Source organism: Bubalus bubalis, chromosome 4, assembly GCF_019923935.1.
Source record: "Bubalus bubalis isolate 160015118507 breed Murrah chromosome 4, NDDB_SH_1, whole genome shotgun sequence".
NCBI lineage: Eukaryota > Metazoa > Chordata > Mammalia > Artiodactyla > Bovidae > Bubalus > Bubalus bubalis.
The window spans coordinates 90,400,845-90,428,561 of NC_059160.1; the positions used below are offsets into that span (position 1 = coordinate 90,400,845).

A 27,717-nucleotide genomic window follows, 5' to 3' on the forward strand; every position below is an offset into this window, starting at 1 on the left:
AGCTTGAGTCACGACCGAGATTATCGTTAAAGCACACAGATCAAGAACCTACTGTGTGAGCCACGCCATCCTGAACTCAGCAGCTGCCACTCTTGCCTCTCAGGTCTGGATGCCACAGCAGCTCTTTCCCTGCTCCTGCTGAGAATCTAAGAAAAGGTGACACATGATTAAGCAGACTGCTCAGTATCCCAGGCACAGCCTTGGGTCGCCCAAACACGTTCCAATAGGAAACCACATACTGGATGTGCATGCACGTGTGTCTGTCTCCCTGTCCGAAGGCTGAGGTGGGCAGAGAGGCCCTACTATAACCAAACAAAAATACCAAGCCTGGGATCTCTGCTCTCAGCACTCGCACAGTGCTCCTTGTCACTTTGTGTCGCTCGGTAACTGAAGCATGAATTTAGGAACTCAAGATCCCTTTCAATGCCACAGGGTCGGTTCATAGCCCCAAATGACTTTTTTTCCCACAGTTAACTCAACTGAGCACCCTACAGTCTTCTGATGGAAACTCAAGATGCCTTCTTGCCCTCTTATTTCTGCAAGCAAAGAACTCACCTTCTCAAGGAAGAAAAAAAACCATTAAATATCCAGTAATAAACACCAACTGTTGCTCCTAAATCAAACCATGTAATGCTTGCCCAGTTAAATCAACATCAAACTCAGGAGCCTTACACAGATGGATGGAGATGAATGGATTTAAAGATGTAAATATTCTGGCTATTAGCAAGTGGGATAATAAAGCTAAACTGCATTAAAGACAGAGTAAGAGGCAGCATCAGAAAGGGTTAGCAGCAGGAGGTGAGGGTGACACCCACTCCCAAGCCCCTGCCACAGATCTCACATCAAGGGAGTACAATTTAATTAAGAAAGCCCTCGAAAGTCAAGCTGTTCCACATGAAGTACTGTTAAAGAAGTTGAAGGTTGATGCATATTTCCCTCTGCTAATATCAGAATTATTTTCATGGCTAAGGTCTCTTGGCCTAGCCCAGAAACCAAGCAACTGGCTGCCAACATTTGACACACAGGACCATTTCCTTTTTCGTTAATGGGCCATCAGTTCCTGCACAGGGTCTTCTTTTGCCTTCACTCACATTATACAATCCATTTGCTTCCTCCACATTAGTGACTTAAAATGTACCTTGGGGAGATACTACAGAACAGCAAATACGGAGACAGGCCAACACTAAGCTTGCAGAGAAATGAGAAAGACAGCATCCAGGACAAAGTTTAAAAAAAAAATTCCTAAAAGGCACACGTGTGTGTGTGTGTGTGTGTGCGCGCGCGCGCAAAGAGAGAAAGGGGAGAGGGGACCCATCCTGTCAATTTGCTGAGGCAGATGGGCCCTGCCACGAGAGCTACCACCTCCTGGGAAAAAAGCCAGTAGGTTGCCTCCTCTCTCCACGGTTACATATTAAGCCTGCAACTGTTTACGTTCAATCTCAGATACATTCTGTTCACCAGCTTCAGAGTTCCAAGTGCAGGTGCCCTCGGTTAATCATCCCAGCTCACTCCAGAGGCACTTCCAGCAGTGATGGGTATTCCAGGCAGGCAGCCAGACAGTCATTTGTGTTTTTCTTTCTTTCTTTTTCCTGCACCATTCTCGTCCTTAAAGACTTGTTTAGAAAGTTTGGTTTTTGTTTAAAGTAGTTTCTTCAAATAAGGGATTAAGAGTCAGGACAAATCCAGGACTTCACTTTGGACAATGAAAGAGACTGAAACAAAGAAACCAACTCCTGGTGGTGGTGAAGCTGGAGGTGGTGAGGGGGGAGCGGAGAAATGAATGATAAGACTCAGGACACTTTTGGGGAAATATATTTTCTTTAAAAAGGCATTGAAGGTTATCTTCCAGACAAGAAAATCAATCTCACATTCATTTTGAAAAAACTATTTACTTTTTTCCAAATGTATGTTTTACAGGGTCAGAACATTCTATATGTTCTGAAACTATGGGTCAGAAACATTCTATAGAAGGAAGCATTTTGATAGGCTTTGTAAATAATTCTAATAGAAGGAAAAGCTCATATTTATCTAGATGCGGCTATGCTCCATGGGAAGATTTCAGCATCCAAAGTGCAAAGACAAAATGACTGTGGCTTTTCTTGCCACTCAAAATATTGACAATCTTCCCTTACAGCCTACTCTTGTTAGTTGAGTGTTAAACAGATGGTACACTGACCTTTAGAAGTAGAGCTCCAATGGACAAGGGCGGGGGGGGGGCGGGGGGGGGGGTGTTAAGCATCAGAATGAATTCAACTTGAGAATAAACTGGCTTTGACCCCAACCAAACCCAATGTCCCAACAGAGGCCCATTAGAAATAAATATAAATTGTACTATAACTTTTACAAGGTTGTGCCACTTAACACTATTAAACCTAATCAAACCAAATTAAAGCCAAGCACACTCCCATTACTAGTTCAGTCCTCCCCATAACCCACTTCTATGAAGGCTCCATTGTTACAGTTCAGCTCCTAGCAGAGGAAGGGGAATTTCCAAGTTCTCTCGAAGGAGCCATCCTAAATTCTCTGCCCAAACCTTTCTTTACCCTGCCCCCCCATTTCCCACCCCAAGACAAGTCAGTCTTACCAAAGAGGCAGGGGCTTCTACCACTAGTCTCATGGAAATTACATCAGAGAAATGTCATTACATGAGGGAATTTGGCTTTAAGCCCAAGGGATGTACCTTCCAGCCTGCAAAAGAATCACAATGAATTTCATACCCCTGTAAAGATCTCCCATCTAAGAGCTCCCAAAGACAGCACAAGGTGTTGATATTACATTACTTGAGGAGAAAGAGAAAGAGATATATATAGTTTTCATAAAACCCCCTTGCACAATTAAACTTGATTAAAAGCCTGGAGAATGCTAAAAGTAGTAATGAGGCTGCAGAGTAGAGAGTACAGGTGCACTCTTCCCCACAGTCAGTGAATGCTGTCAAGTAACAGGAGACACGACTTCACTTGAGCATTGGAGAAGCAAAAAAGTTGCCTTGTCGTCCTAGGTTGGTGGCAGACTTGCTTTTGCTCCCAAATCTAAAGAAAAAGAAGATGAACTGGAAAAGTACTCTATAAAAAATGATAAATAAACAACTATAACATTACTTGACAATCAACTAAAGTAGGAAACCCTCAGCAACTACTCTGTAAGCCACTCTCTATCACCTGAGATGAGGGAGGATAAATATTAAAGACCTTTGCTGCTGCTGCTGCTAAATCACTTCAGTCGTGTCTGACTCTGTGCGACCCCATAGACGGCAGCCCACCAGGCTCCCCCGTCCCTGGGATTCTCCAGGCAAGAACTCTGGAGTGGGTTGCCATTTCCTTCTCCAATGCATGAAAGTGAAAAATGAAAGTGAAGTCGCTCAGTCATGTCCGACTCTTCGAGACCCCACGGACTGCAGCCCACCAGGCTCCTCCGTCCACGGGATTTTCCAGGCAAAAGTACTGGAGTGGGTTGCATTGCTTCCTCCACTAAAGACCTTTAGACACTTTCAAAAAGGGTATCCTTACAGCTTTTAACGTCGAGCTGCTAGCTAAGATCTAATTCAATTTTTCTTTCAATAAGCTTCAGCATGATGGGAAGGATGTCCAAGGAAGTGACCATTTCCTATTTCCTGAGCCAACCAATTCTACATACCTGGGAGTGTTCTTGGTGAGGGTGGAGCGGACTCTCTGCGACAGGGAACTGGATGAAGGAGTCTTGAGGAGCTGATGCTCAGGAGTGGTCACAGGCCCCAGTAAACTCACTTCAATCAAAGGTAAGACATATTTTAAAGGAGGCGGGGCGGGGAAGAAAGCATTCTCATAAGGCAACTATCAAGCTACAAAACCTGTGAGACACTTAAGAGCTAAGTTTAGAGACCTAGCAAAGTCCCGGGGGTCATTTTTGTCATCATTTTATAACACACCAGTATATTTTTTGAACTATGCAGGCAATGCTCAATGAGTAGCTAACATTCATTTTCTGACTTAAGCCATTCTCAAACTCCAAACTTCAAAAATCTAGCATCTATTTGATTTTTCCTGTACTAGACAAATATACTTCCTTAAAAAGCAACTTGCAATAATAAAAGAACAGGTCTCCGATGCCAATGAAGTTGGAATGAAACCAGTCTCATACACTTTTGGTGGCAATACAAATTGGCAAAAGCCTTTAAGAAATCAAATTAGTAAAGTATACCAAGAAACAGAAATGTTTAAAACCTTTATTTCAATTCAGTAATTCCCACTCCAAGGAATTTACCATTAGGAAAAATAAAAAGGCATATACATATGTTGATGCCATCAGTATATGTAGTTATGAAAAACTGAAAAATAAAATCAGTACCAAACATAGCATATTTAAGTAAATTATAGTTTACAACCATAAAAATGAGAAGGTCATACAGTAACAGAGAAAGTTCTCATAAAATGCTAAATGAAATAACTAATTATATCTAAATTATTATATCTATATTTATAAAAAATATCCGTATGGATAAAGAAAGAAGAACATGGAAAAGTGAAAAAAAAGTTAGGATGGTAGAACTGTATAGCTTTTTCTTTAATGTTAGAATTCTCAAAAATATTTTAATTTTATTAAAGAATATGTATTTCAAATGGCTCTAGCAAAGGGAAGGAGAGGGCATCCAGCCAAAAACCAGAGAGGGAGTCAGGCCCTTTAAGAAGCACACCTTAGGCCTTACCTTTAACATCTGGGGTTTGTGGTGTCGAGAAGGCATTTGCGTTTTCAATGACATGCATGGGGTCAATGTTTTCTTGTTCTACCATCATGAACTGACTCCAGTATTCCAGGGGTAGTGACAGCAGGCGTTCTACCACCTAAAAGCCACCCAACATGTTAGCGAACTATCAATGCTCAGGGCTTATCTCTCACCAATTTGTCCTGTTTTGTTGTATGAGTTCATGTAACATAACATGCCTGCTTACCTTGGGCTGACGCTTGATGTCCTGTAACAATGTCACTGGATCTGGATTGGATACAGCATGGCCAACTATTGTAGGGCCAAAAACTTTGGCCAGATTGGCAACATCCATTTTAGTGTTTGGGCTCTGAGCCACTCTATGTAAAAGAGCATTACATTAGAAGACTTGTCCTTCTGCTTAAAAGTAGACCAAAATATAAGATCTACAGGAAAATACTTCACCCTTCACATTCTTCCCTAACATCCAACCCCCATTCTCTTCCATGTGGCAAATTCCCAGACTCACTGAGACAAATCTCCGCTCTACTCACCTCTGCAAGTGAATCATGAGGAAAGCCAGCGTGTCTCTGTTGGCCTGGGGCAGCTCACCCACAGCCTGGTACATGGCCGCTATGCTGTTGTCCTCATCTGTGATTTCTGTAAATGAAAAGAAAGCACCAAGAGGCCTAGACTTCTTTCCCTTGACAAGAGGTTTCCAAGCTATCGACCACAAAGTCTCATCTATACAGTAAGCTTCTGAAACTTCTGATTAGGTTCATGACTGCATCAGTCTCTAGTTTCATTAACAAGTAGGCTACTGGCCAACAGCTCAATATTAGAAATCAGAACTTTAAAAAAAAAACAACTCTTGCAGTTCAGGAGAGCAGCTGGAAACTCATGTTTCCAGGAAGGCAGACGTATAACTGCAGTTTACAACTATCAAGAAGGTACTTGTTCACAAAACATGTTAAGAGCCTACCAGGTGCCAGGCGCTGTTCTAAGTGCACAGCATCAAGCAGAACTAAACAAAAGCCCTTGCCCCATACTACTGGAGGAGTCAATCAGAAAGAAAATACCTATCAGACAGTGATACATATAAGAAGGCAGGCAAGAAAACTAGAAAGTAATGGGAGCTGTTCTTTCTGACCAGCTGGTCAGGTGTTTCTGTGGACAAGCTAACAAGCCAACAAGAAACCTGAAAGAAACAAAGGAGCAAATCCTGCAAATGTCACTCCAGGTTGAGACAACAAGTATGATGGCCTCTAATCGGGTTGGCAGTAAGCTCGGTTATGGTCTAGGAATTACAAGAATTTCAGTGTAACTGGAAAAGAAAGAAGGAAGAAAGGCGTGTTGATGGAAATGATATTGGAGACATAACCAGGGCAAAATCATGTGGGTCTTTGGGGCCTGTTAAGGACTGTGGATTTTATTCTGAGACTTATGAGAGGCTTCTGGGAGATACTGAGGAAAGAAGGGATGTTGTCCAATTTAAATTCTGAAAGGACCACTCTAGCTACTGTGTGAAGGTTATACTGTAGAGGGCAAGAGTAGAAATAGGAAAACCAGTAGGGTTTTACAGCACTCCAGAGACAGCAATAGGAATGACACATTTTAAATTTAAGATATATTTACAAGGCTTCTGCTGATAAGATGTGCCAATGGATTAAATGTAGGGCGTGAGGTAAAGAAATCAAGGGTGGCTCCAAGTTCAAAAGGACAACCTAAAACTTGACCAAAAAAACAACAGAAAGTACGACAAAAAAACCCTGTTAGGACCCTATACGGTTCAGACAGGAAGAGCACAGGGAACATGGAAGAGTTATTCATCCATCACAGTATCTGAGCACTGTATTCAGGCACTGTACCCGGCAAAGGACAAAGCAGGAAACAGAAGAGTCAAAACTCCTGCCCCCGCGGGACTCACATTTAAGCATTAAAATCTGCCCCACCTGCTGCATCCATAAAGGTCTTGTTTAGCCGAAAGGTCAGAAGCGGTTCTTTGAGGTTTCGAAGGAAGTCTTTCAGGAGGCTACAGATAGCATGGATGTCATCCACTTTGCTGAGGAGGGGTACAGTTTTCACTCTGAGGAATTTCTCTTTTAGCTCTTTTACTGTCCGGTCACAGCCTGAGATCCGATACAGGCCTGTCTGTTATCAAGATGACACTTTCAGTTAAAAATCTCTTAATTACTGATGCAAATAACAAATTCACCCTCTCCAAGGGTGGACTCTTACCTCGGTCAGCCCTCTTTGCTCAATCTCATTTACACAGTGGACAACAATTGACGGGATCATTGGAGAAGTCTGGGACACATAATCTGCCAGCATTCCCTGAAAAAGGCGAGTTTAGAGTTATTTATACCACTTAGACTAGTAGATGAAGACCAATGGGAAGAGCCATCCCCAGACTAATACTGAGGCTGGGACATCATGCCTACTTTAAAATTCTTCTTCCCAAAGCATAAATAAGACTAGAGCCGCTCAATTATTTTTCCTACCTCTACACCAGACTGATTTATGGTCACATATACCACACTCTCACATGAACAAGTAATAAGATCACTAGCTACAACTCCACCCCTGCTCCTCTTACAGTCAAGGGCATCAGAAAGAAAGCAATAATGAGATTACAGGTATGGAGTGTAATATAAACTAATTTATTATTCTAAAAAATCTGTTCTATTCTGTAATTACTCTTAGTAAGAAAAATTATTTAATACAACTCAGTTGACTATGACACACACTGATATATAGGAGAGAACTCCGTGGCTCTGTATTACAGAAAATCTGTAAAAAAATTACAAGCATGGATAAAAACTCTTAAGATTAAAGGACTTCCCTAGTAGTACAGTGGATAAGAATCCACCTCCAATGCAGGGGACATGGGTTTGATCCCTGGTCTGGGAAGATTCCACATGCCACAGAGCAACTAGGCCCATGCACCACAACTACCGAGACTTACGGGCCTAAAGTCTGTGCTCCGCAACAAAAGAAGCCCGTGTACCACAATGAAGAGTAGGCCCACTCACTGTCAACTAGACAAAGCCCTCGAGTAGCGACAAAAACCCAGCACAACCAGAAAAAAAAATAAAGATTAAATGGGAATCATGCATTAAAAGAAAAAAAAAAGATTAAAGAAAAGTAATATTTGATTTGCTGGAGGCTGAGTAGCAGCTCAATCATTTTGTTTTGATTCTTGCTAATGTTGCTTCTAATAATAATTTCTTAATGAATTGAATCAAATTTTAGAAATGAATCTAATCTTAATAGCCTAGTATGGAATACCTCTAACATTAAGAGAAAGAATATTCAAAGATGAAATTATATCATGGCTGGGATTTGCTTCAAAATAATTCACTGAATAGGGTCAGGAGGAGATTGGGGTATTAACAAATCAAGACTGGACATGAGTCAGGGATCATGAAAGTTGAATGATAAGAACCAGGGTTAGTTATACTCATCTCTCTACTTTTAAATATGTTTGAAATTTTACAAAAGTAGATGGGATGGGGATGGGAAGGAAGAAAAGAAAAGGAAGCCAAAGGAGGGAAGGGAGAAGGAAAAAGGAAGAAAATAAGGAAAGGGAGGGAAAGAGGGAGGGGAAGAAAAGGAAGAAGAATTTGGTTTAGAAAGGCTACTAATCAGACAGACAAACCCAAAAAGGATTCTTCAAGTTAACATTTTATAATTTCTATTCACTATTTGAGGGAGGAAATGTACATGGCATCAATAATTTTTGAAAAAAATGACCATAAGCTTTTAAAGGGCTTCTCTAGTGGCTCAGAGGTAAAGAATCCACCTATGATGCAGGGTCTATCACTAGGTTGGGAAGATCCCCTGGAGGAGGGCATGGCAACCCACTCCAGTCTTCTTCCCTGGAGAATCCCCACGGACAGAGGAGCCTGGCAGACTACGGTCCATGGGGTCACAAGGGGTTGGACAGACTGAAGCGTCTGAACACAGAAGCTTTTAAAAGCTAACAAAGTCATAACACAGGGAGGGCTCCCACAGGTCATACATACTTCTCCAATCTTGACAGGTGTCCCTATCAGGGTAGGAATACAGGGAAGCGGACAGCGGTCCCGACATTCTGGATGAGAGACCACACGACAGTCTCGGCACTTCAGAGACAGCTTGCCAAATTTTATTCGCTTTCCACATGGTACACAAGATTCGGGTTTAATAACCTGAGGATGAAACGGAATGGTATGCATTAGAACATTTATCATCAATCAACATTTATTAAGTACCCAGCATGTGCCCAACAGCTTTCTCATCCCTTTACACATAGTTTTTACTTGTGTATTCTCACAATAATCCTATAGGTTTTTTTAAGATAAGGAAACAAGCAAAAAGAGGCTAAGTAATTTGCATAAGTGCATTGAGCTGGAAGGGATCACCATAAGAATTTGTTGGCAAGGAGTCAGAAAACCTCTATGTTAAACTCCGCTACTTACTGTCCTGTGGCTCAAACAAGTCAGTTAATGCCTCTGTGCCCCTGTCAGTTTGCTTGGATTTTTAGCAGAAATCAAATGGGACACGTGCCATCTTCAAACATGAACTGTAAATACATATCACGATAAAGCAAAAACTGCTTCTGAAAAGTTGCTTTCTTTTACTATCACTCACAGAATGGAAAGATACACACCCTCTAGAACCCTGGAGAGTGGGATGAGGAGGAAGGAAATTTGACATTTAACTTTACAACACTAAATATGTAAATTTGTGATTAGCAAATATTATGCCCACCATTAAAAAATTAGATGTGTCCCAAAGCAGCAGCAACCCCAGTTTTACCGTCTTAGAGACAAAGTCGTGCAGGCGCATCCCCCCATTGCTTTGCGGAGTGCTGGAGCCGTCTGTTTCGGTTTTTGGCTCTGGCTGCCTGCTGCTCAATGTGGAGTCACTGTTCCACGGCTGTAAAGTACCTAGAAAACAGACAACTCCAAGCTTTGTGTCTTAGATATTTCGTTCCTTCTGAATTTTTTTTGCCACACCCTGTGGCTTGTGAGATCTTAGTTCCTCAACCAGGGACTGATCCCAGGGTCCTTGGCAGTTAGAGTGCGAAGTCCTAACCACTGGACCGCCAGGTAATTCTCCCTTCTGAATTTTAACCCCAATTCTAATATAACTAGTAGGGACTTTCCTGGCGGTCCCGAGATTAAGAATCTGCCTTCCAGTGCCAGGGGACATGGAAAGGAAACATGTCTTCCATGTTAGCTGCAGGGGAACTAAATAGCCTGTGCTGCTGCTGCTAAGTCGCTTCAGTCGTGTCCGACTCTGTGCGACCCCATAGACAGCAGCCCACCAGACTCCCCCATCCCTAGGATTCTCCAGGCAAGAACACTGGAGTGGGTTGCCATTTCCTTCTCCAATGCATGAAAGTGAAAAGTGAAGGTGAAGTCAGTCTATAACAACACCCAGAAGTGAACTATGCAAAACACTGTTTCCAGAGAGACAAGTTACACACCAAGTGGTGTAGGTCAGGCTAGCAAGCCAAAGCAGGGCATGACAAAAACAGAGCTCTGTCCCTCAGTGAGAGCAGTAAAGTAAACCTAAAACATCCAGCCCCTGCCTCATGGTTTCCAAGAAACCAGTTCTGCCCGGATTTTACCAGTTGTTTTCACACAGGCAATTCAGCCACAAACCCAGCGGACCTGTTTTCCTTCGGCTCCGGGTCCAATATGGCACGGTCTCAATAGTGGACACAGCCTCGATGGGCCCGCCATCATTGGGGACAGTCACTGTAGTTTTAGCAACTATGGATTCATTTCCCTGAAACAAAGGCAGTAATGAGGGAAGGATAAATCTAATTTCCCTTCTACTATGGGTGGTTTGGTGGAGTTAAAAAATTCCTGAGTCTTAGTAAGGGCTTAAGCCCCCAGCCCCAAATACTCTTGAAGTTGAAATCTAATACTCTCAAATAAAATACAGGTCACAAGGGTAGGTATACATGCAAGCAACTGAGAACAAACAGGAAGCTGACGTTGTTTACTGTTCTATTCATGTGGATAATAAGGATCCTAGTACACAGAAAAACTTCCACCAAACGTCTCTTTCAAAATAACACTGCAGTGTTGACTTGGGATTTTTATGGTTGGGGCCACTACACTTCGCTATGTTCAAGACCACAATTCTCTCAGCCTAGTTATTCTTACCTGGTCTGCGGTGGAGCCAATGGAACGCGTTTTCTTTACAGGTCCAGGGGGACCATCCACAAACTGTCGGCTATTCGAGCGCTAGAAATGGGGCAAAACCCAAGAACTTTAGTGCCAGATAGGAGATCTGAAGCACAGACAATAAAATTATTCAATTAGACAACTTGGATGCAAGTCCTAGGTACCAGGGCTGCAGGAAATAACAAACAATGTGCACTCTCTCACAGCCTATTTCCACAAAAAGGCCCTTAGTGCCCTAGAAGAACAAGCAAGCTTTGGAAAAATTTAGATGGCAGCACCAGAAAAAGTAGAGTGTAATCCTATCTAAGGACACGAAGTCCTAGAAACATATTAAGGACCCTAAACAAGCACAGATAGATCTCTGTATATCCCATTATACACACATTTCATCTGAAACTTCTATCAGAACACAAAAGTTCTGCATAAAAATTCATATGACATCTCAAAACAAACTTAAATAGATTCTTTTCCTCTCCATGAATGAACTTAAATCAGCTCAGAATAGTGAAACAGACAGGACAGGATTCTGTCTTGAGTTTACTACCTCAGGGAACACCAATACTGCCCCCGTCCCCAACATGGATTCACTTGTAATATGTGTTTAACACCAGCTAGAGCAGCATGTCAGGAATGTAGCACAATGGCAACATTTCCCAGAAAACTCTTTTATTGCTACTAAGTAAAAACAGACACACACACACACAAACCCAAAAGTAAACAAAACCATACATACCCTCTTTTCTCTCTTCTTCAGTTTAAAAGTCTTTACCAAAGAAGAATCCCAATCCTGTTGACAATTGTACTGTATTAATATCCTTCTTTGGTTAGGCCTCCCCTAAACCCTATGCAAATACATTTACAGAAAATTTTAAAAACCTCCTGAGTCTGAGTATCTAACTCACAATTCTCAAATGTTATAGCCATAGTGCTGTGGTAAGTGAACATGCCTTCTTTCCAAAATTGAAGCTATTATAATAGAATCAGGAATCAATACCACAGAGGCAAGAAAAGGTTAAAGAATCAACTTCTGTAGTGATTATCTTCAGTACCTGGTCCTTTGTTTCTGATTATTTTTGTAGTTAGTTTTAGAACTCACAGAATGGTGGGCACTGCACTAATGGTTCAGATGGGGTCCTTGCTCATAAGGGACTGCTACCATCTAATCTAATGTTCTGTACAATGTAGCCACTTTAAAAGTTCTAGTTTAGGATTCACATCTCTCAACCATCCCTCCTCCTTGGGCCCTAAAAAAGTATTCATTTGTCTTTCACTGTGGTCTAGTTTCACTTCACTCACTCTAACTATTTTTGCATTCATCTTTAGTAGCTACCTATGACCTCCTGACCCTGATAGTCTCTGAAAACACAAAACCCCTAAACAGTTGTATATATTATAGCTTAGCTAAATAAATTTAACCTTTCCAATTTATGGTCAAGTAATTTAGGTACTGGTTGTCTGATTCAGCCTCAGTTACAACAGATATTACACCATAGGTCTAGCTCTAAAAGCAGCTAGAAATATATTCTAGTTTTATTAAAAATCCCAAACTGTGTTATTCCTTATTCCCAAAAGGTGATACCTAATATTAATATCTACAAAAGAGCAATTACTGCCCTAGTCAAACTCTGAATTTGGACAGAAAACTCTCAGCCTAGTAACAAGTAGTTGTCATTTGTTTTGCTATCATCAAATGACCAACTACCAATAACTTCCTGATTTATTGTTTGCTAGCTTTCCACCAAATAGGAAAGCTACGCAAACCAATGAGCTGCAAGTCTCTGGAACAAAGAGTGAGTATCAGGGTATGATCTTTTATGCAGAAACACCACCATACATTACAAGAAGGGTGCTGCCCCACAATAGCAGGGTAACAAAGAGCTCAGACAGGTGAACCACTGCTCATCAAGGTATTATCTAGTGCCTGGAAACTTTCATCAGCCTTTGGGCTAAAGTTCCAAGGCATTGGTTTCCTTCTAATTGTGAAGTATGACTAAGTTTTCCTCAAGAACCAATTTAATTTAGATATAAGGCACACGTCTACTCTCACCAAGAGCAGCAAATAAAGCCTGCCTGGATAGAGTCTTGATAATTTTTTTTTTCCCCTAGCTGGGGTTTTAAAAAGTCAAGATGTAATAATCAATTAGTACAGGCAGCTCACAGATTCGTTAAATAAATTTAACCTCATGCCAAATCCTAAATTCTATATTCTCACTTCCAAAGGCTAAATATATGCCAATTTCTTACAGGCTTGTGTGTATTTATATTTTTAAAAGCTAGTTGGTATCTATAACATATCAACTAATAAAATAGTAATAAGGGAATTTCAGAAGAGAGGACAGAAGAGAGATTCCTGACGGAGCAGGGTTAAGAAAAATAGATAATTCTCAGAAATCAAGTGTTCATTACCAGGGATTCATCGGTCTTGTCAAAGCTGATATCGGATAAAATGGAACCAGATTCATCAATGGTTGACAGTCTAGATGAGTGAAATAGTAGTTAGAAACAAGACTGTGCAAAGCAAAATCCACCAACACCAGAAAAAGTCACACTGGTCAGGTAACATCAGCCATTTCACAGCAGCATCTTCCCTGTGGAGATAACTACAAGCTCAAACCCTAGCTGTGGTGGGCTGCTTTTTAGTTTTCAAGGGAGACTGTGTATGTATGTGTGTTTGTGTGTGTGTGCGCACACGAGCAAACATGCAGCGCAGTTGCTATTTCAGCAAAGGTCTCGTAACTGCAGTTTAAAGTTAGTCAGGAGCATAGGTGCTATTTCCTGCTGAGTCTATACTACAGGCTGCTAAAAAGTCACAGGCAGAACAGTGAAGTTCAGTTTGATCCCAACTGTGGTTGTTTTCTACAAGAGAGAGAATTACCCAGCATTAGCTTTTTAAGAAATTAAGCCTGTACATCTTCTTAGTTATAAAGATTCCCCATAAAACAACCAGACAACAAAATAAATAGCTCAGAGTGCTGACCATTCCCTACGTATCGTATTGGGGGTGTTAATTCAAAGCTTGGTTGAGACTATTTTAAATTGCGATGCAGTAGAACCAAAATTATTGTCTGGTCTTGGCTCTCAGAGGGTCTTTCTAAACCAGAACTACGAGAGCTCTCTAGAGAGTAAACACTGGAAGTACTGCTGAACTGCCACTTCCACCTTCAGGTTTCTTAGCAATGTGCAGGATTATTGATGCTGGTGCAACTGTGCACCAACGTCAAATTTTACCCTTAATGAAAAAACCTAAGATAAAAAAATAAAACGGGAAGCCCCTGCACCTTTATTTCCCACCCACCCATCCTCCAAAGTGTTTTTGTTTTATTTAGCACACATTCCAAAAGCAGTATATTTAAGAGTTTAGCTAATAAGAACTTATTAGAGCTGTGTTCCTTGTGATCGGATAACAGATGCAGTTCCCCCACCTTTTGTTCCCAGCATTGCCACTGGCTGGTTGGCCTCTGTTGAGAAAAGCCAGAGCTGATTTTTGCTCTTCACTTAGTTGAATGCTGCCAGATGTGTCACACATGAGCATCTCTCGAATCAGCTGAATCTGTCTTTCCTACAGACCAAAGCAGAGTAAAACATCCTAACTAACCAGGGGAGAAAGCTTCACCTTAAATTTATGGGACAGGCAGACCAGAAGACATTAAAATACAGCATTATGCAAATGAGCCTTCAGGAAGGCTGCTACACCAATAGCATATTAATTCACATCAAACCCAGATTGCGTCTCTGATTTCTGACTGGTAAAATGAACTCTATCTAGAATAGTGAGGTTTCTGCTACAAGACTTTTGGATCAAACCGCTAATTCAAGAAAAGAGAGGACTGCAAAATCAGAGTCCCAAAATAGATTTCACAGAGCAAAAACACTTTAGTGTCATCTTATCAGGACAATTATTGGCTTCTACAGATCAAAGCAGCCACCCACCTTTCTAAATGGTGGAGCAAAATGCATTAAAATGGATACAAAGCTGTGATGCACTGGAACCAGACGATTTGAGCTTACTGAGGCGTCTAACAGTATACCAAGATGGATTAGTCCCTCCTAGTAAGGGCTTCCTTTGTACCATGACCCACTCTGTTACATCAAAATGACAATGCCCTACGTCCCAGTGTTCATATTAGTTGAACATAGCTAGCTCTTTATCCTATATTAAGAGCCGCAATGAAGACTTAAGAATTGTCCTGCTTATATCAATGACAAAGTACTAGCTGTTACTATCTTACATGAGGATGTTCTAGGTAGCACTTATAATCAACAATAAGAAATATATCAAATATGCTAGGATCTCCCTGCCTTTCCCCTAATTCTTTAAATTCTCATTTGAAATCTGTATATTAAGTAAATGTTTAAGATCTAAAGGAGGAAAAACTTAAAAAATTTAAATTTCAACCTATGAAAAATAGTATTTCTGGTTGCAATTTCAGCTCCAATCATGGACAAACTGCTTCTAATTCTTTAATGAAGAAGAAACTGGGCACCCCCACTGTCACAGTGCTAGCAGAAAAGCAATACACACCAGCTTTTCACAGTCAGCCTCAGCTCGCTGTCTCCGTTTGATCTCTACATCCACCTGATTGCGTGCATGTTTCAGTTTAACATCCAGAGCACTTCGCTCAGTCTCTGCTTTCATCAAAAGATCCTTGTATTTGCCCAGCTCGTGGTCTGTTCTCTGCCACTTTTTACGAAAATCTTCAAAGTCCTTTGCCAGCTGGATAAATTCTAAGAAAAGGGAGAAACTTTAATAATTCAAGCACCAAACAGAGTATAAATGCTGTAATAAATGAGTCCTCCAGTTAGTTTTACTCCAAATGCATCATTAAGGGACTAGCTGAATTATGAGCAAATCCAGCTGAAAATAACCAGGAGCAGATCCTTGATGTATGTTCATCACTCTGGTCAAGAGTTTTGTGGGGAGCAACTCCTATTCCAATAGGCCACGTACTTTTGGCTTAGCCAGTGGCATCTGCTATGAAATAAGTAACTCATTAGTCACCTGGCTCCAGATGTAACACTAACAGTGAAAGCTCCTGAACAGAAGGCAATCAAAGGAGGATACCTTTGGGGCAGCTGTCATGCACCAGGACAGTTAGGCCATAAAACAAAAACAGCCTCCTTTAGACTCACATGTTGCTGCACCAAAGAGGCGTTAAACAGCAAATTCAAATGTAACTGCTGTAATATGCTCCAGTAGATGTAGATTAATATTACAGATGTCTAGGCCTGCAATTGCATTCAGCTGTATAATTATACAAATATTGATTTGAAAGTAAAGAGCCAATTTGCTTCTGCTGTTTAACACAGCCCTGAAGGGTATGTCAACATTCCAGTTGGAAAGACACAGGAAGAGAAGATCATACTAGCTTTGGATGACTCACTGATAAGAGGAATGTGGACTCTCTTCAAATGTCTGCAAAGGAAGCATCGCTTCCAAGGCAGCACCTCAATGCATAACAACCCTGGTGGCATCCATTCTATCACCTGCAAAGACTACTGCAAAGACAATTCTACAATGCCTTACTGTTCTAGTTAACCTCAATGTATCTCTAAGCCATCACTCCACCAGCATCGTGGAGGAACCTTCCAAGGTGTACATCTGCTGCTGGTCAAATTAACCCAGTTTACAGTGGAAACTAGGCCAAATTCACACACACAAAGCTAGCAGATTCTCTGGTAATAAGGGAGCCTTTCCTATTTGAATTTAACATAAGAGCATAGAAATAATATAATGCTTTTTTAAAGCAATTTTAATTGTTTGACCAAATTTCAAACTTACAAATTAGGATAACAATTCAATCTAGAGAAACTGATTCTGACACACAAGGAAACAAGTTTTTAGTAAACAACAGATTCTAGCAAAACAGGATATTATGACCTAGTTATCTTAGATAATACAAATATCAAGGATCTCAAAAAGTAAAATATATTATTAAAATTCAAATAGTTGTAAATGATATACTGGTTTAGTTAACGGTTTAGAACACATTACTAAGGGGTTTTTTCCTCCTTAACTGAAAAAGAAAACAATATATCCTTTTGCAACTTTAAATATTTCAAAATTATAGATTCACAAAGAGAAAGTTTAAAAACAAGAGCTGGTTCTTAGTCACATTTTACTCTCACGATTCACCAAGCAAAGAACTTATTGTTTGCATATTTTTTAATGTATGTAATACTTCCCTTTTTCAAAAATAAAGAACAGGAAACACACTTTCCATAGTCTAAAAGCTTTCTAGTTCTACACTGTGGTCAATGTTTCTAAATACAGTGCTGCCTACACACTCAACTATTTCCTGAATTGAAAAACAATTTAAGAATGAAAAGATTTTCCCTTGACCTAATTTGCTGGTTAGCTTGTTCTTTAGGATACTCCTTGAAAAGTCTTACTTGGGGTTTAATTCCCATTCATTGTTAAATGGCATATGTTACAGATCTAACTGAATCGGACAACAGAACTGAAACCAAATAAAGTATCAGTTCATTTAAAGGAAAGCATTCCTATTTTAATACAAATGATTAAATGCTTGTTTATATTAGACCAAAACCAGAGCATTTGCATACATGACTAAGATATTACTGTACAAAAAAAAAAGAAAGGAATGAAGTTATATGATGAAAAGCAAGAGTAAGGAGTCAGGGGACAATTAGGCATGGGAAGAATTCCTAGGCTCTAAGAAGATAACAGACTAGAGTGGTTGCAGAAAAGGAGATTCTAGAGTCCAGAAGACATTAAGTCATTTTAGTTCCTCAAAGGCCAACATACCAAGTTAGGGATTCAGAGCGGGTACAAAATGTACCTCTACTTTGTAACAGAAATTAAGGAAAGGCAGAAATTTACTTATAAAATAAAGGTTCCTGTAAGAATAAATATCTTGTATTTTTACAGCATATTTTTTCCATAGGTATTTTCACAACCTAGTATCTCATTTATCTCCAAATACTTGTGGCAAAATTCCTATCTCACAGACAGAAATAACAGTTAAAAGCCAGCACTAGTTACTGAGACTCCAAACCTCAAATTCCTCCCTCTGCCCCCACATGCCATCAGCTGCCTCCTCCTAGAGATCTTAGTATCACAGCCTCTTCCGCCCATTTCCATGCTCACAATCATTGCTCCAGTTAGGGCTCCTTAATGCCTCTTTCCTGAGCTAGGGCAAACACCTAATCAGCCTCTCAGCCTCCACCTCTAATGCAGCCACCACCTCTGGCAGGGTAACTTTCCAAAAGCACGGCTCTGATTAAGTCATTCCCCACTTACCCTTATTCACCTCACATCCAACACCCTTTTGCCTCCACTCAGAAGTCTCCCTTAACACTCAATGACCTCTTTTACCTCTGTCTCTTGGGATCCTACCCTATATCCAATTGAAGGCTCAAGTCAAACCCTAGTTTTTTCCATGAAGTCATTTAGTCATCCCTTTCCCTCTACATGTGCTAGAAGTTGTGATAGGTTCTCACTGAATATGGGCTGAGTGAACCTGAATTTTAAGATCTCTTCCCCACTGGACTCCAAAACAATCTGTCTTCTGAGATGATGTGACCTCAAAGAAAAGCCTAATTAGTATGCCATCATGGTTACTGAGTTGGTACCAGATGACAAGGTCATGCAACAGTTATTAGAGAAAAGAGAATATTGTTTTGAAAGGGCTGTAAGTAAATGAAAGCTATTAAAAGCATGAATCAAATTAAAGAAAGCATTGAATGGCACAAGCAACACACTATAGTAAGTACTATGAAGATTTTTAAGACTTAGTTCTTGCATTACTTTTATACCAATGAGACTGACTTAGCAGCAACACCCACTGAATTAGGTATTCATGAAAATCTGAAATAGGAGAGGATGGTAACACAAAGAAAAGCCGGTAAAGAATAATTCCCTTAGATCACATAAGTCAGAGCTATCGGCTCCACCTTTCTTTGTCACTAATCTACTTCCCAGAAGATGATTCTATCACCACCTCCTTTGCCTCTCTAGCTCTCCACCAAACCTCAAACATTTATTACTAAGCATCAAATATATGAAGTAGGTGAAAGCAGATGGATTGTCCTTCCTTCAAAAAGAAATTATGTCATTTTTCTCCTTTCCAATTGAAAATGTTTTATAGAACACAGGGAAAACCCCAGATAAAAAATGTACACAACTACTCCTCTAATGAAAAAAAGCAACATCCTTAGAAATTCAATAGATTTTGCCCAGTTTGTTATACAAAAATGAAATTGGCAACTAATGCCAACTATTTAGTGAAAAGAGAACCTTAATAATGAAAAAATCTGGGTAAAACCCATTTAAAAATAACTACAGGAAAAAAAAAAGTGACTATTTAGAATCCGTGTCCATGAAGCTTTGACCACAAATAACTGACCATTGTTTTTTTTTTTTTTTAGGTAACTCAAAATGAAAAACAATTTTAGGGTTGGAACACACTTCGGCTATGTAGAAAGCCCAAATCTGAAATCTGTTTTTTCTCTCCCCACAGGCCAGCTCAGAATGACTTACGGAGTTCATTTCCTTCACTGAGAATCTCCACCCGGCGTACAAGCTGCTCAAACAGATTCCGCATATTCAGCATCGTAGTATCCATCTTTCTGCCAAGAAATCAAATATACATTAGGGGTCCTGCCATCTCCCCCAGACAAAAGATTCAGTAGCAATCCAGCACAGTGATCAGTGACTAACATCTGGACTCATCCATGTGTAAGCTACCACTATGAGAATCTCAAGTCAACAACTGATGTTTTGTGTAATCCTTATTATAAAAACAAAGTTAGAATGTTTAAGACTCATTTGAATATTACAAAAGCATTTCAGTCCCGTGAATGTAACACCCCTTGCTGCCTACTTCTTTTCCTCCACTCTACAATCACTTTGGAGCTGAGAAGAAAGCAATTAGGGACAAGTGTGTCAGTTTATTACTAGGTGATCAACTACTTAGTCGAGCCTAATGATTAATATAACATTTTTGCCACTTTAATCCTGCTGTACTTTGAAGACTTTCAGTGTAACTTAAAAGGTTTATTTTTAATTTCATTTTTAGCTAGTACCCATGTGGCAACTGCCTTTTAAAATGCAGGACATGGTCAGCACATTTCCTACCAACGGCACAGATGACGTCACACGAGCGATTAAGTGGGGAAATTGCCAGCTCAGCAGCACAAGAATTATTTCTGTAATGCAGGGCTCTCTGCTGGACTGCATGCAGGGACTATGTTTAATAAATTTATACTAAGTATAGGCAAAGGATTATGTTGTACCACATTCTGGCATCAAGGAGACAATACACCACCTTCACAGCTAGAAGGGCAAAGGAAAAATCATTTGCTACTGTGTTCTGTAATAGTGAATTTCAAGCTTCATATGTCCCCCCTAAAGACTTGCTGATATTACATTAAAAATGGTGTCCTTACAGGCAGTTCTGTTCCAAATAGACTTTAACTGGGAACACTTTGAGGAAATAAGATCTTCATTTAACAGTTGAGAAAGAAAGACATCACTGCGATGTTATGAAAATTATCAAGGAAATGAAATTAAAAAATCAAATTTCATTTGAAAACTGAACGTCCTCCGAAACACCATTAAAGGATTCTTCTTATGTTCTCCTAATCATCCCTTGAACGTTCTAGTCCAGGTCCTCTTTCATGCATCTAAATAAAATTTTAAGAACTCTTTTATGAAGGATTAGTGACTTTACAGTGTTTGTAACATTGTACTATAAGCTATGAGGGCAAGAAGGGAGGGAAAACCAAAAGAAAAAGGAATATATAAACATTAAGATATTTTCTATTAAATGCTACAGAATTACTCATTTGTACTTGTATGATGATTGCTCTAATAGCAAAAAAAGCTTTCAATTCCAAGCTTGGATGCAATATATACCTGAATCAGGGCCGGAAACCAAGATTTTCAAACGGCAATGTATCTGTTCCAAGCTACATAATAATCACAGCAAGCTGCTAAGCAACCAGACCGACAAATTTATTACAAAGCTCTTTCTCTAAACTAAAAGCAAAACTAAAAGACTGGTATTAAAACTGGTAGGAAAAGATGCAGAAGTCACAGAGATGCCCATGGGTTTTAACAATAATATGACCAAAAAAGGCAAATACATCTCTGTGCTACAGGACAGAAAACATGGATAGGGCGTTCAGTAGCCTATTCAAATGATGAATTCCTTTGGCTCCCAATAAAAATCAGTCGGTGGTCAGTTTTAATATGGGGTATTATTCGTGTCTATCGTCTCTTCCCTCATCTGTATAATCTGAGATTGTACAACAGTGAGCTCAGTACACAGAAAAACTTCTACTTCACTAGGAATGCAGAAAAGGTTCAATCCCTAGGTTGGGAAGATTCCCCTGGAGGAGGAAATAGCAATCCACACCAGTATTCTAGCCTGGGAAATCCCATCGACAGAGGAGCCTGGCAGGCTACAGTCCATGGGGTTGCAAAGAGTCAGACACGACTGAGCACACAAGCAGAAAAGGAAAATCCGACAGTGCAACTAGAATACCGAAAACTGGTTATTAAAAAAAAAAAAAAAAAATCAGAGGACTTTTATGACTTAAATGACAACAATCTGATTCTCTATCCCCTTTAAGAGAAATTCTTTATTTTCTCAAGTTCCTCTATTCTTGTTTCACTATTTTCTTGTGTACACCACTCCCTAGAGTGAGCACTGTGTGGAGGAACTTTCTTGAAAACACAACTTGATTCCTAAAAAGACTACAGACACAGAGTACCTACTTGGGGCCATCTCACCATAGTAACTGTGATCTCACACAACTACCCCAATCTACATTGTTCTCCTAACAGGATGCCTAGTGCCTAGGAGACAGCTGTTTGAATGTATCCAACTACCCCATTTGAGTCATTACATAGCTACAGACAGCCCCCCCCATTTCTCTCTCTGGCCCTCAGCTCTCCCCCCACTGACTCAATCCTATAGCTCTCAATTCCGGATGACTTGGATGCTGAGCTTGATTTTGAAAACATCCTTCCCTCACATATATTATCAACTACTCTACCCACTGACCTACCCTGGTCCTCCTCCTCCTGACATCAAACTTTGATTTTATTTTTATCATTCTTCCAGTCACTCAGTATCAAACCTCAGAGTCACCTTAAGTTACTCCCTTTCCTATAAATATAGTCACCAAACTTTGTGGATTCTTCTCTCATGCATGTTACAGCCAGCCCCTCAACACATGCAGGTCATTAACATTCACTTCAACTGACCTCTCTGGTCCCAATCTTTCCTCAACTGCTTTGCTCACGTGGCACATTTCACCTTGTACTCTATTTTAACTTCACCAGCTATGTCCGAGCTAGACTCTAAATTTGAAAGGAGAAACCTTACATTTGGAACTAAATTGCAAAGGCTCAGTATTTAAAAAAAAAGAAAAAAACACTTGATAAATTGAAGTCAGAGAACAAACTCATGAATGAATACAGACACATTCCCCACCATGATTTAATTGTCAAAAGCATTTCCATTCTACCTGAACATGTTTGATATACATGAAAACAAAGAGAACAGTTAAATAAAGGTGATAGAAGCCCTAGGATAAACTTTTAGTTCTTTTATATACATGCTGTATAACCGTGGATAAGTCACTTAAAATTCTGAAACACATCTATAAATGGGAACAAAAATACTTGCCATATTTGCCTCAAAGAATTCTACAAATTAATGGAGATAAAAGTTTTATACTGTATAAAGCAAACCTCGCAATAAGACTATAGGGTATTAGAGTGGGTATAAATTTTTTGGTTTTGTTTTTGTGTGATTGTTGTTATTTACATCCTAGAATAGTGATTAGCAAACCACAGCTGGACTTCAGATCAAAAACGGAGGAGACAGTAAAATTTGACATGGTCTAGGCTCTTAAACAAGCTCTTCTACATGAGCCTCATAGCATCTGAGAAGAGTTAGTTTTTCCTCTAAGACAGAATTACTTTGGGCAATCCAAACAGCACCAGAAAATATAATCTTCTTCACTTTGTATGCTGGGGAACTATGTATTTTTATTAACGTTCTATAGAAGTGACCCTAAGGAATTATTTATAGATGACAAAAATATCTTTCTGTATCAGTATTAACCCTGATATCTTGACAAGTTAAAATTTACTCATTCTATTCAATACCAACTGAAAATCGTGTTAATTTTCCTGCTGGGTCACATCTTCACCCTGATGAATACTTGTTTATTTCTCCCCCTTTATTATTTAGCTCATAGCTAGGAGATACACTAATGTGAACGGAAACACAAACAAAGTCATATTGTAGTACATTGCTGTGCAGCTGTAAAACAGCTGTCACTTTTTCACTACAGAGGCGGCTGTCTTCTGGGAAAGCTGAAATGATCCTTGTGTGTAGCAAGGAAACCAGTTTGTGGAGCACTTTAAACAAAAAGGTGCTAGAGAATCTCAGCTGTTATTGATGAGAAGCCCCAGAGGTGGAGAAGTCACTATGTTACAGATTCCCAATCTGTGAGTATCCTTAAGGGAGCAATTTGGCATCACCAGGAAAGAGTCTCAGCTTGATGTGATTGCTTTGAGTCCCCAATTTAATTTCAATCACCCAGCCAAGAGAACAGACATCATCCTTCAGAATAACAGACTATTACAGATCTTACTGCAGAGTATCCTGGGAAAAGTCTCTATCCTCTTCTTCCTCCCCCTACAAATAACATTATTAAGAGACCTATACATCAGGTTTCAGATGCATCAAGAGTGTTAAACATTGTAAGACAAAACAATGAGTTTTTCAGGAAAGAGTTTTGATGAAAAACATTCTCACAGACGTTACTAAACCTGAAGAGTCCCAAGAAATTAACAATACCAGTTCTCTGCTGCCAAGGAAAAACATCCCCTAAGACTGTCTCAATACTACAAAATGCTTTCATATGAAAGTTATTTCAGAACAATTCTTTTTCCCAAATGTCCAGCTTTTGCTTCACCATATCAAAGCCTCTATTCAATTGGCAGGCAGAAGGAATATCTTGAAACCAAATGTTCTCATGAGCAAGTCAACTGCAGAAAGAGTAAACAGAACATCTTCAGTCCAACATGAATGAAGATTAAAATACGGAATAGGAGGGAATTCCCTGGCAGTCCAGCAGTTAGGGCTCTGCACTTTCACTGCAGAGGGCCCAGCTATGCTGGTGGGGGAACTAGGATCCCACAAGCCCGTGCAGTACGCACCCCCCCCCCACAAAAAAAAAGCAGAACGAGACAAATTACTATTTTTCATAAAATCATTACCAGTTCATTATACTAAGTTCTCCTTTTATTTTTTTTCTTCTGTGAATTCTTTCCATTCCAAAGTGTTCCATTCTTCAGGGTCTAATGTAAGTATTATCAACTTATGGAAAGCATTCCGTAATCATTTTAGTACAAAACAACCTCTTTATTATCTAAAACACTCATCTGGCAGATATAAAACGCTGCCTCATACTGTTAATTTTCTCTGTTCAGAAAAAAAGTAACATTTTTTAATGGTGAAACTAAAACCTCACCACCCTGAACTCAATGCACCTCCCTAAGTAATCTTTGCCCATTATGCACTCATATTTCATAGAACTGCAATCATAGATTTATATATTGTCTTACTTTTTTCTACCATGTTTCCATTAAGTTGCAAGAAGTTGATGAACATTTATTTAACTGTTCTCTTCCTTGAACATTTGGGTAATTCTGTTTACCTCTACTTAGAATTTTTCATACGGTCACTCCCTCACTTTCTTCAGGTATTTATTCAAATGTCATTTACTCATACAGGCCGCCCAAAAGCACATGAAAAGATGTTCAACATCACTAATTATTAGAGAAATGCGTATCAAAATCACAATGAGGTACCACCTCACACAAGTCAGAATGGCCATCATTAAAAGTCTGCAAATAACAAATGCTAGAGAGGGTATGGAGAAAAGAGAACCTTCCTGCGCTGTTGGCAGGATTATAAACTGGAGCAGCCACTATGGAAAAAACAGTATGGAAGGTCCTGAAAAACTAAAAACAGACTTGCCATATGATTTGGTAATCCCACTCCTGGGCATATATCCAGAAAAAAACTATGGCTTGAAAAATATATGCACCCCAATGTTCACAGCAGCACTATTTACAATAGCTAAGACATGGACACGACCTAAATGCCCATCAACAGATGCATGGATAAAGAAGGGGCATGTACGGGTGTATGTGTGTGTATATAATATATATACACATATATATTACACATAATATACACATACACACACATATGTATATATACACACACACACAGTAGACTACTCCTCAGCCCTGAATGAAATGCCATTTGCAGCAACATGGATGGACCTAGAGATTATCATACTAAGTGAAGTAAATCAGAAAAAGACAAATACCATATGACATTGCTTATATGTAGAATCTAAAATACAGCATAAATGAACTTATTTATGAAACAGAAATGGAAAACCAACTTATGGCAACCAAAAACGAAAGAAAGTGAAAGGAAAGTGAAGTCCGTCAGTCATGTCCAACTCTTTGCGACCCCATGGACTGTAGCCTACCAGGTTCCTCCATCCATGGGATTTTCCAGGCAAGAATACTGGAGTGGGTTGCCATTTCCTTCTCCAGGAGATCTTCCTGACCCAGGGATTGAACCCGGGTCTCCCACACTAAGGGGGTGGGATAAATTAGGAGTTTGGGATTAGCAGATACAAACTACTATACATAAAATAGACAAACATACAAAGTCCTACTGTATAGCTGCTGCTGCTGCTGCTGCTGCTAAGTCGCTTCAGTTGTGTCCAACTCTGTGCGACCCCATAGACGGCAGCCCACCAGGCTCCCCCGTCCCCGGGATTCTCCAGGCAAGAACACTGGAGTGGGTTGCCATTTCCTTCTCCAATGCATGAAAGTGAAAAGCCAAAGTGAAGTCGCTCAGTAGTGTCCGACTCCTATCGACCCCATGGACTGCAGCCCACCAGGCCCCTCAGTCCATGGGATTTTCCAGGCAAGAGTACTGTATAGCAGGACCTGTAATTATCCATGATGGAGAATATCCATAATGGAAAAAAATACGAAAAAGAACATGATTCACTTTGCTGTAACCAGAAACTAACACAACACTGTCAATCAACTTTACTTCAATTAAAAAAAACACTGTCCCATTGTTAACCACCCTTTCAAACTGCATCTTTCCCCCCAAACTCCTGCTTTACTTTGCTCAAAAAAATTTATCTACATCTAACATATTTACATATTAACTGACTTATTTGGTTTATTGTTTGTCTCCCCACTAGTTTAACTTCCAAGAAGGCAGAGATTTTTGCTCACTGATGAGTTTCTGGTGCCTAGAACAATGACTGACATTTGGCAAATGATGATAAAATATTCAATGAACGAATAAGCTGAACGTCACTACGGAGAGTGTTTTTCTTCAAGTGGCCATGTTCCTTAAAAATGCATTTCCAAGGCTTGGAGTACCAAGTCAGACGGTAAAAAAAATCTCTTATGACTCTTGATAAATGGTGCAAAATATTTTCTAAAAGGGCCGGACTAACGTATTCTCAACAGTGTAAAGGCCTACTAGATTCACCACAGTTATCTTTCTAAGTTCTATTAGCACAAATAAGTTGCAAGCTCATTTAAAGCCAAGTAAGACTGTCTTATACTTAATTTTGCACTGAATGCCTGTTGAATGATTAACCTATAGGAAAGGCGTCTTCCCTAAACATTTTCAGTAACTCGAAAGCTCACCCACCACATTAAAGAGTACGATGACGTTTCTTTAAAAAAAAAAAAAAAAAAGCTTATCTTCCCACCCAACCCACAATCCTATACACTCCCTCCTATAGACTCCCTCTGTAGATGAGTCTATGGGATCTACAGATATGAACAGGGATCTATGGGAAAGGATAAAGTAAGGCCTTGCTGTTTCTAAGGCTGAGATTTTAATGAGAAAGGCAAATGTCATCATTTCCCGAGACTCACACAGCCCACTAGAAAGAGGGGCTCCACTCCAAGCCGTCTCGGCCTCTACAACACCAGGGCTTTTCCCACTGAAAAACTTTTGTTCCTCCGAAAAGAACCCTCGAAAAAGTCTTGCTACCCCACCTACTTTCTGTCTTTAAGTGAAAGCCATTTCTTTGGGGTAGCTTCTGCCCTGTTGAAGTCACCACCTCAAAAAGACGGCCCCGGCTTTCCACAAAACATGGCGCCACGAAAGAAACCCCCCACTCCCTAAGTAAAGCCCGCTCAGGCCGCCCGCGCCCCCGGCCGGAGGAGGGCCGCGGAGGAGGAGCTGTAGGTGCCGGCCTCCCCCTACCCCGACCCCGTGAGGGCCACAGCTCACCACCGGAGACGCCTCCCTCCCCCCAAAAACCCAGCGCCACAAACACCTCTTCTCGCAGCCCCCGACACCCACCTTTTCGGGTCCGCCTGGCCCCACCCGGGCGGCCTTCTACTTCCCTCCGCGTCTCACCCAACGGCAGACCAGCACCGCGCCGCCAGGCCAGGTTTGAAATCCTGCACCAACCAATCACAGAGAAATTTATTCCTCCAGCGGTGTTTCCCCCCGCCCACGCTCTGACGCATGCGCCAGGGCAACGGAGAAGGGCGGGGAGACAAGAATGGGCATGCGCATTCTGATAGAGCGAGGCCAAAGGCAGCCATCTTGACTAAGGTCAACAGTTTTGGGGTTTTTCTTTCTCCCTTCGCCCCACTCCCTCCGGAGCACTTTCTTGAAGGCATTCAAGAAACCATGTTGACTAAGGGCAAATGATACTTTTTGAGGGCAAATTATTCTGGGCCTGTTTTCCCCAGACCCGGAAATAGGCCTTTTGGAAATTCTTAACTGAGCAGTGGATCATCTC

At 40.4% G+C, this 27,717-nt stretch overlaps 1 protein-coding gene across 3 annotated transcripts; it reads right to left on the reverse strand.

The window, feature by feature from the left end:
• Positions 1-1,796: 1,796 nt before the first annotated feature.
• Positions 1,797-27,425, reverse strand: RACGAP1 (Rac GTPase activating protein 1). Of its 3 annotated transcripts, none has more exons than XM_006075786.4 (17): positions 27,270-27,425; positions 19,361-19,449; positions 15,383-15,585; positions 14,283-14,419; positions 13,267-13,336; positions 11,594-11,647; positions 10,840-10,920; positions 10,339-10,456; positions 9,479-9,609; positions 8,704-8,868; positions 6,917-7,012; positions 6,631-6,829; positions 5,233-5,338; positions 4,926-5,058; positions 4,682-4,817; positions 3,634-3,742; positions 1,797-3,029 (listed from the first exon to the last, which is right to left on the reverse strand). In XM_006075786.4, the coding sequence occupies exons 2-17, from the start codon at positions 19,443-19,445 to the stop codon at positions 2,954-2,956; spliced, it is 1,899 nt and encodes a 632-aa protein (XP_006075848.1). In that variant the 5' UTR covers positions 19,446-19,449; positions 27,270-27,425; the 3' UTR covers positions 1,797-2,953. The 3 variants fall into 3 exon arrangements, with proteins under 3 accessions (XP_006075848.1, XP_006075849.1, XP_006075850.1); XM_006075787.4 differs by having other exon boundaries at positions 19,361-19,445; positions 27,270-27,409; XM_006075788.4 differs by lacking the exon at positions 27,270-27,425 and adding an exon at positions 26,964-27,098.
• Between the last annotated feature and the right edge of the window lie 292 nt (positions 27,426-27,717).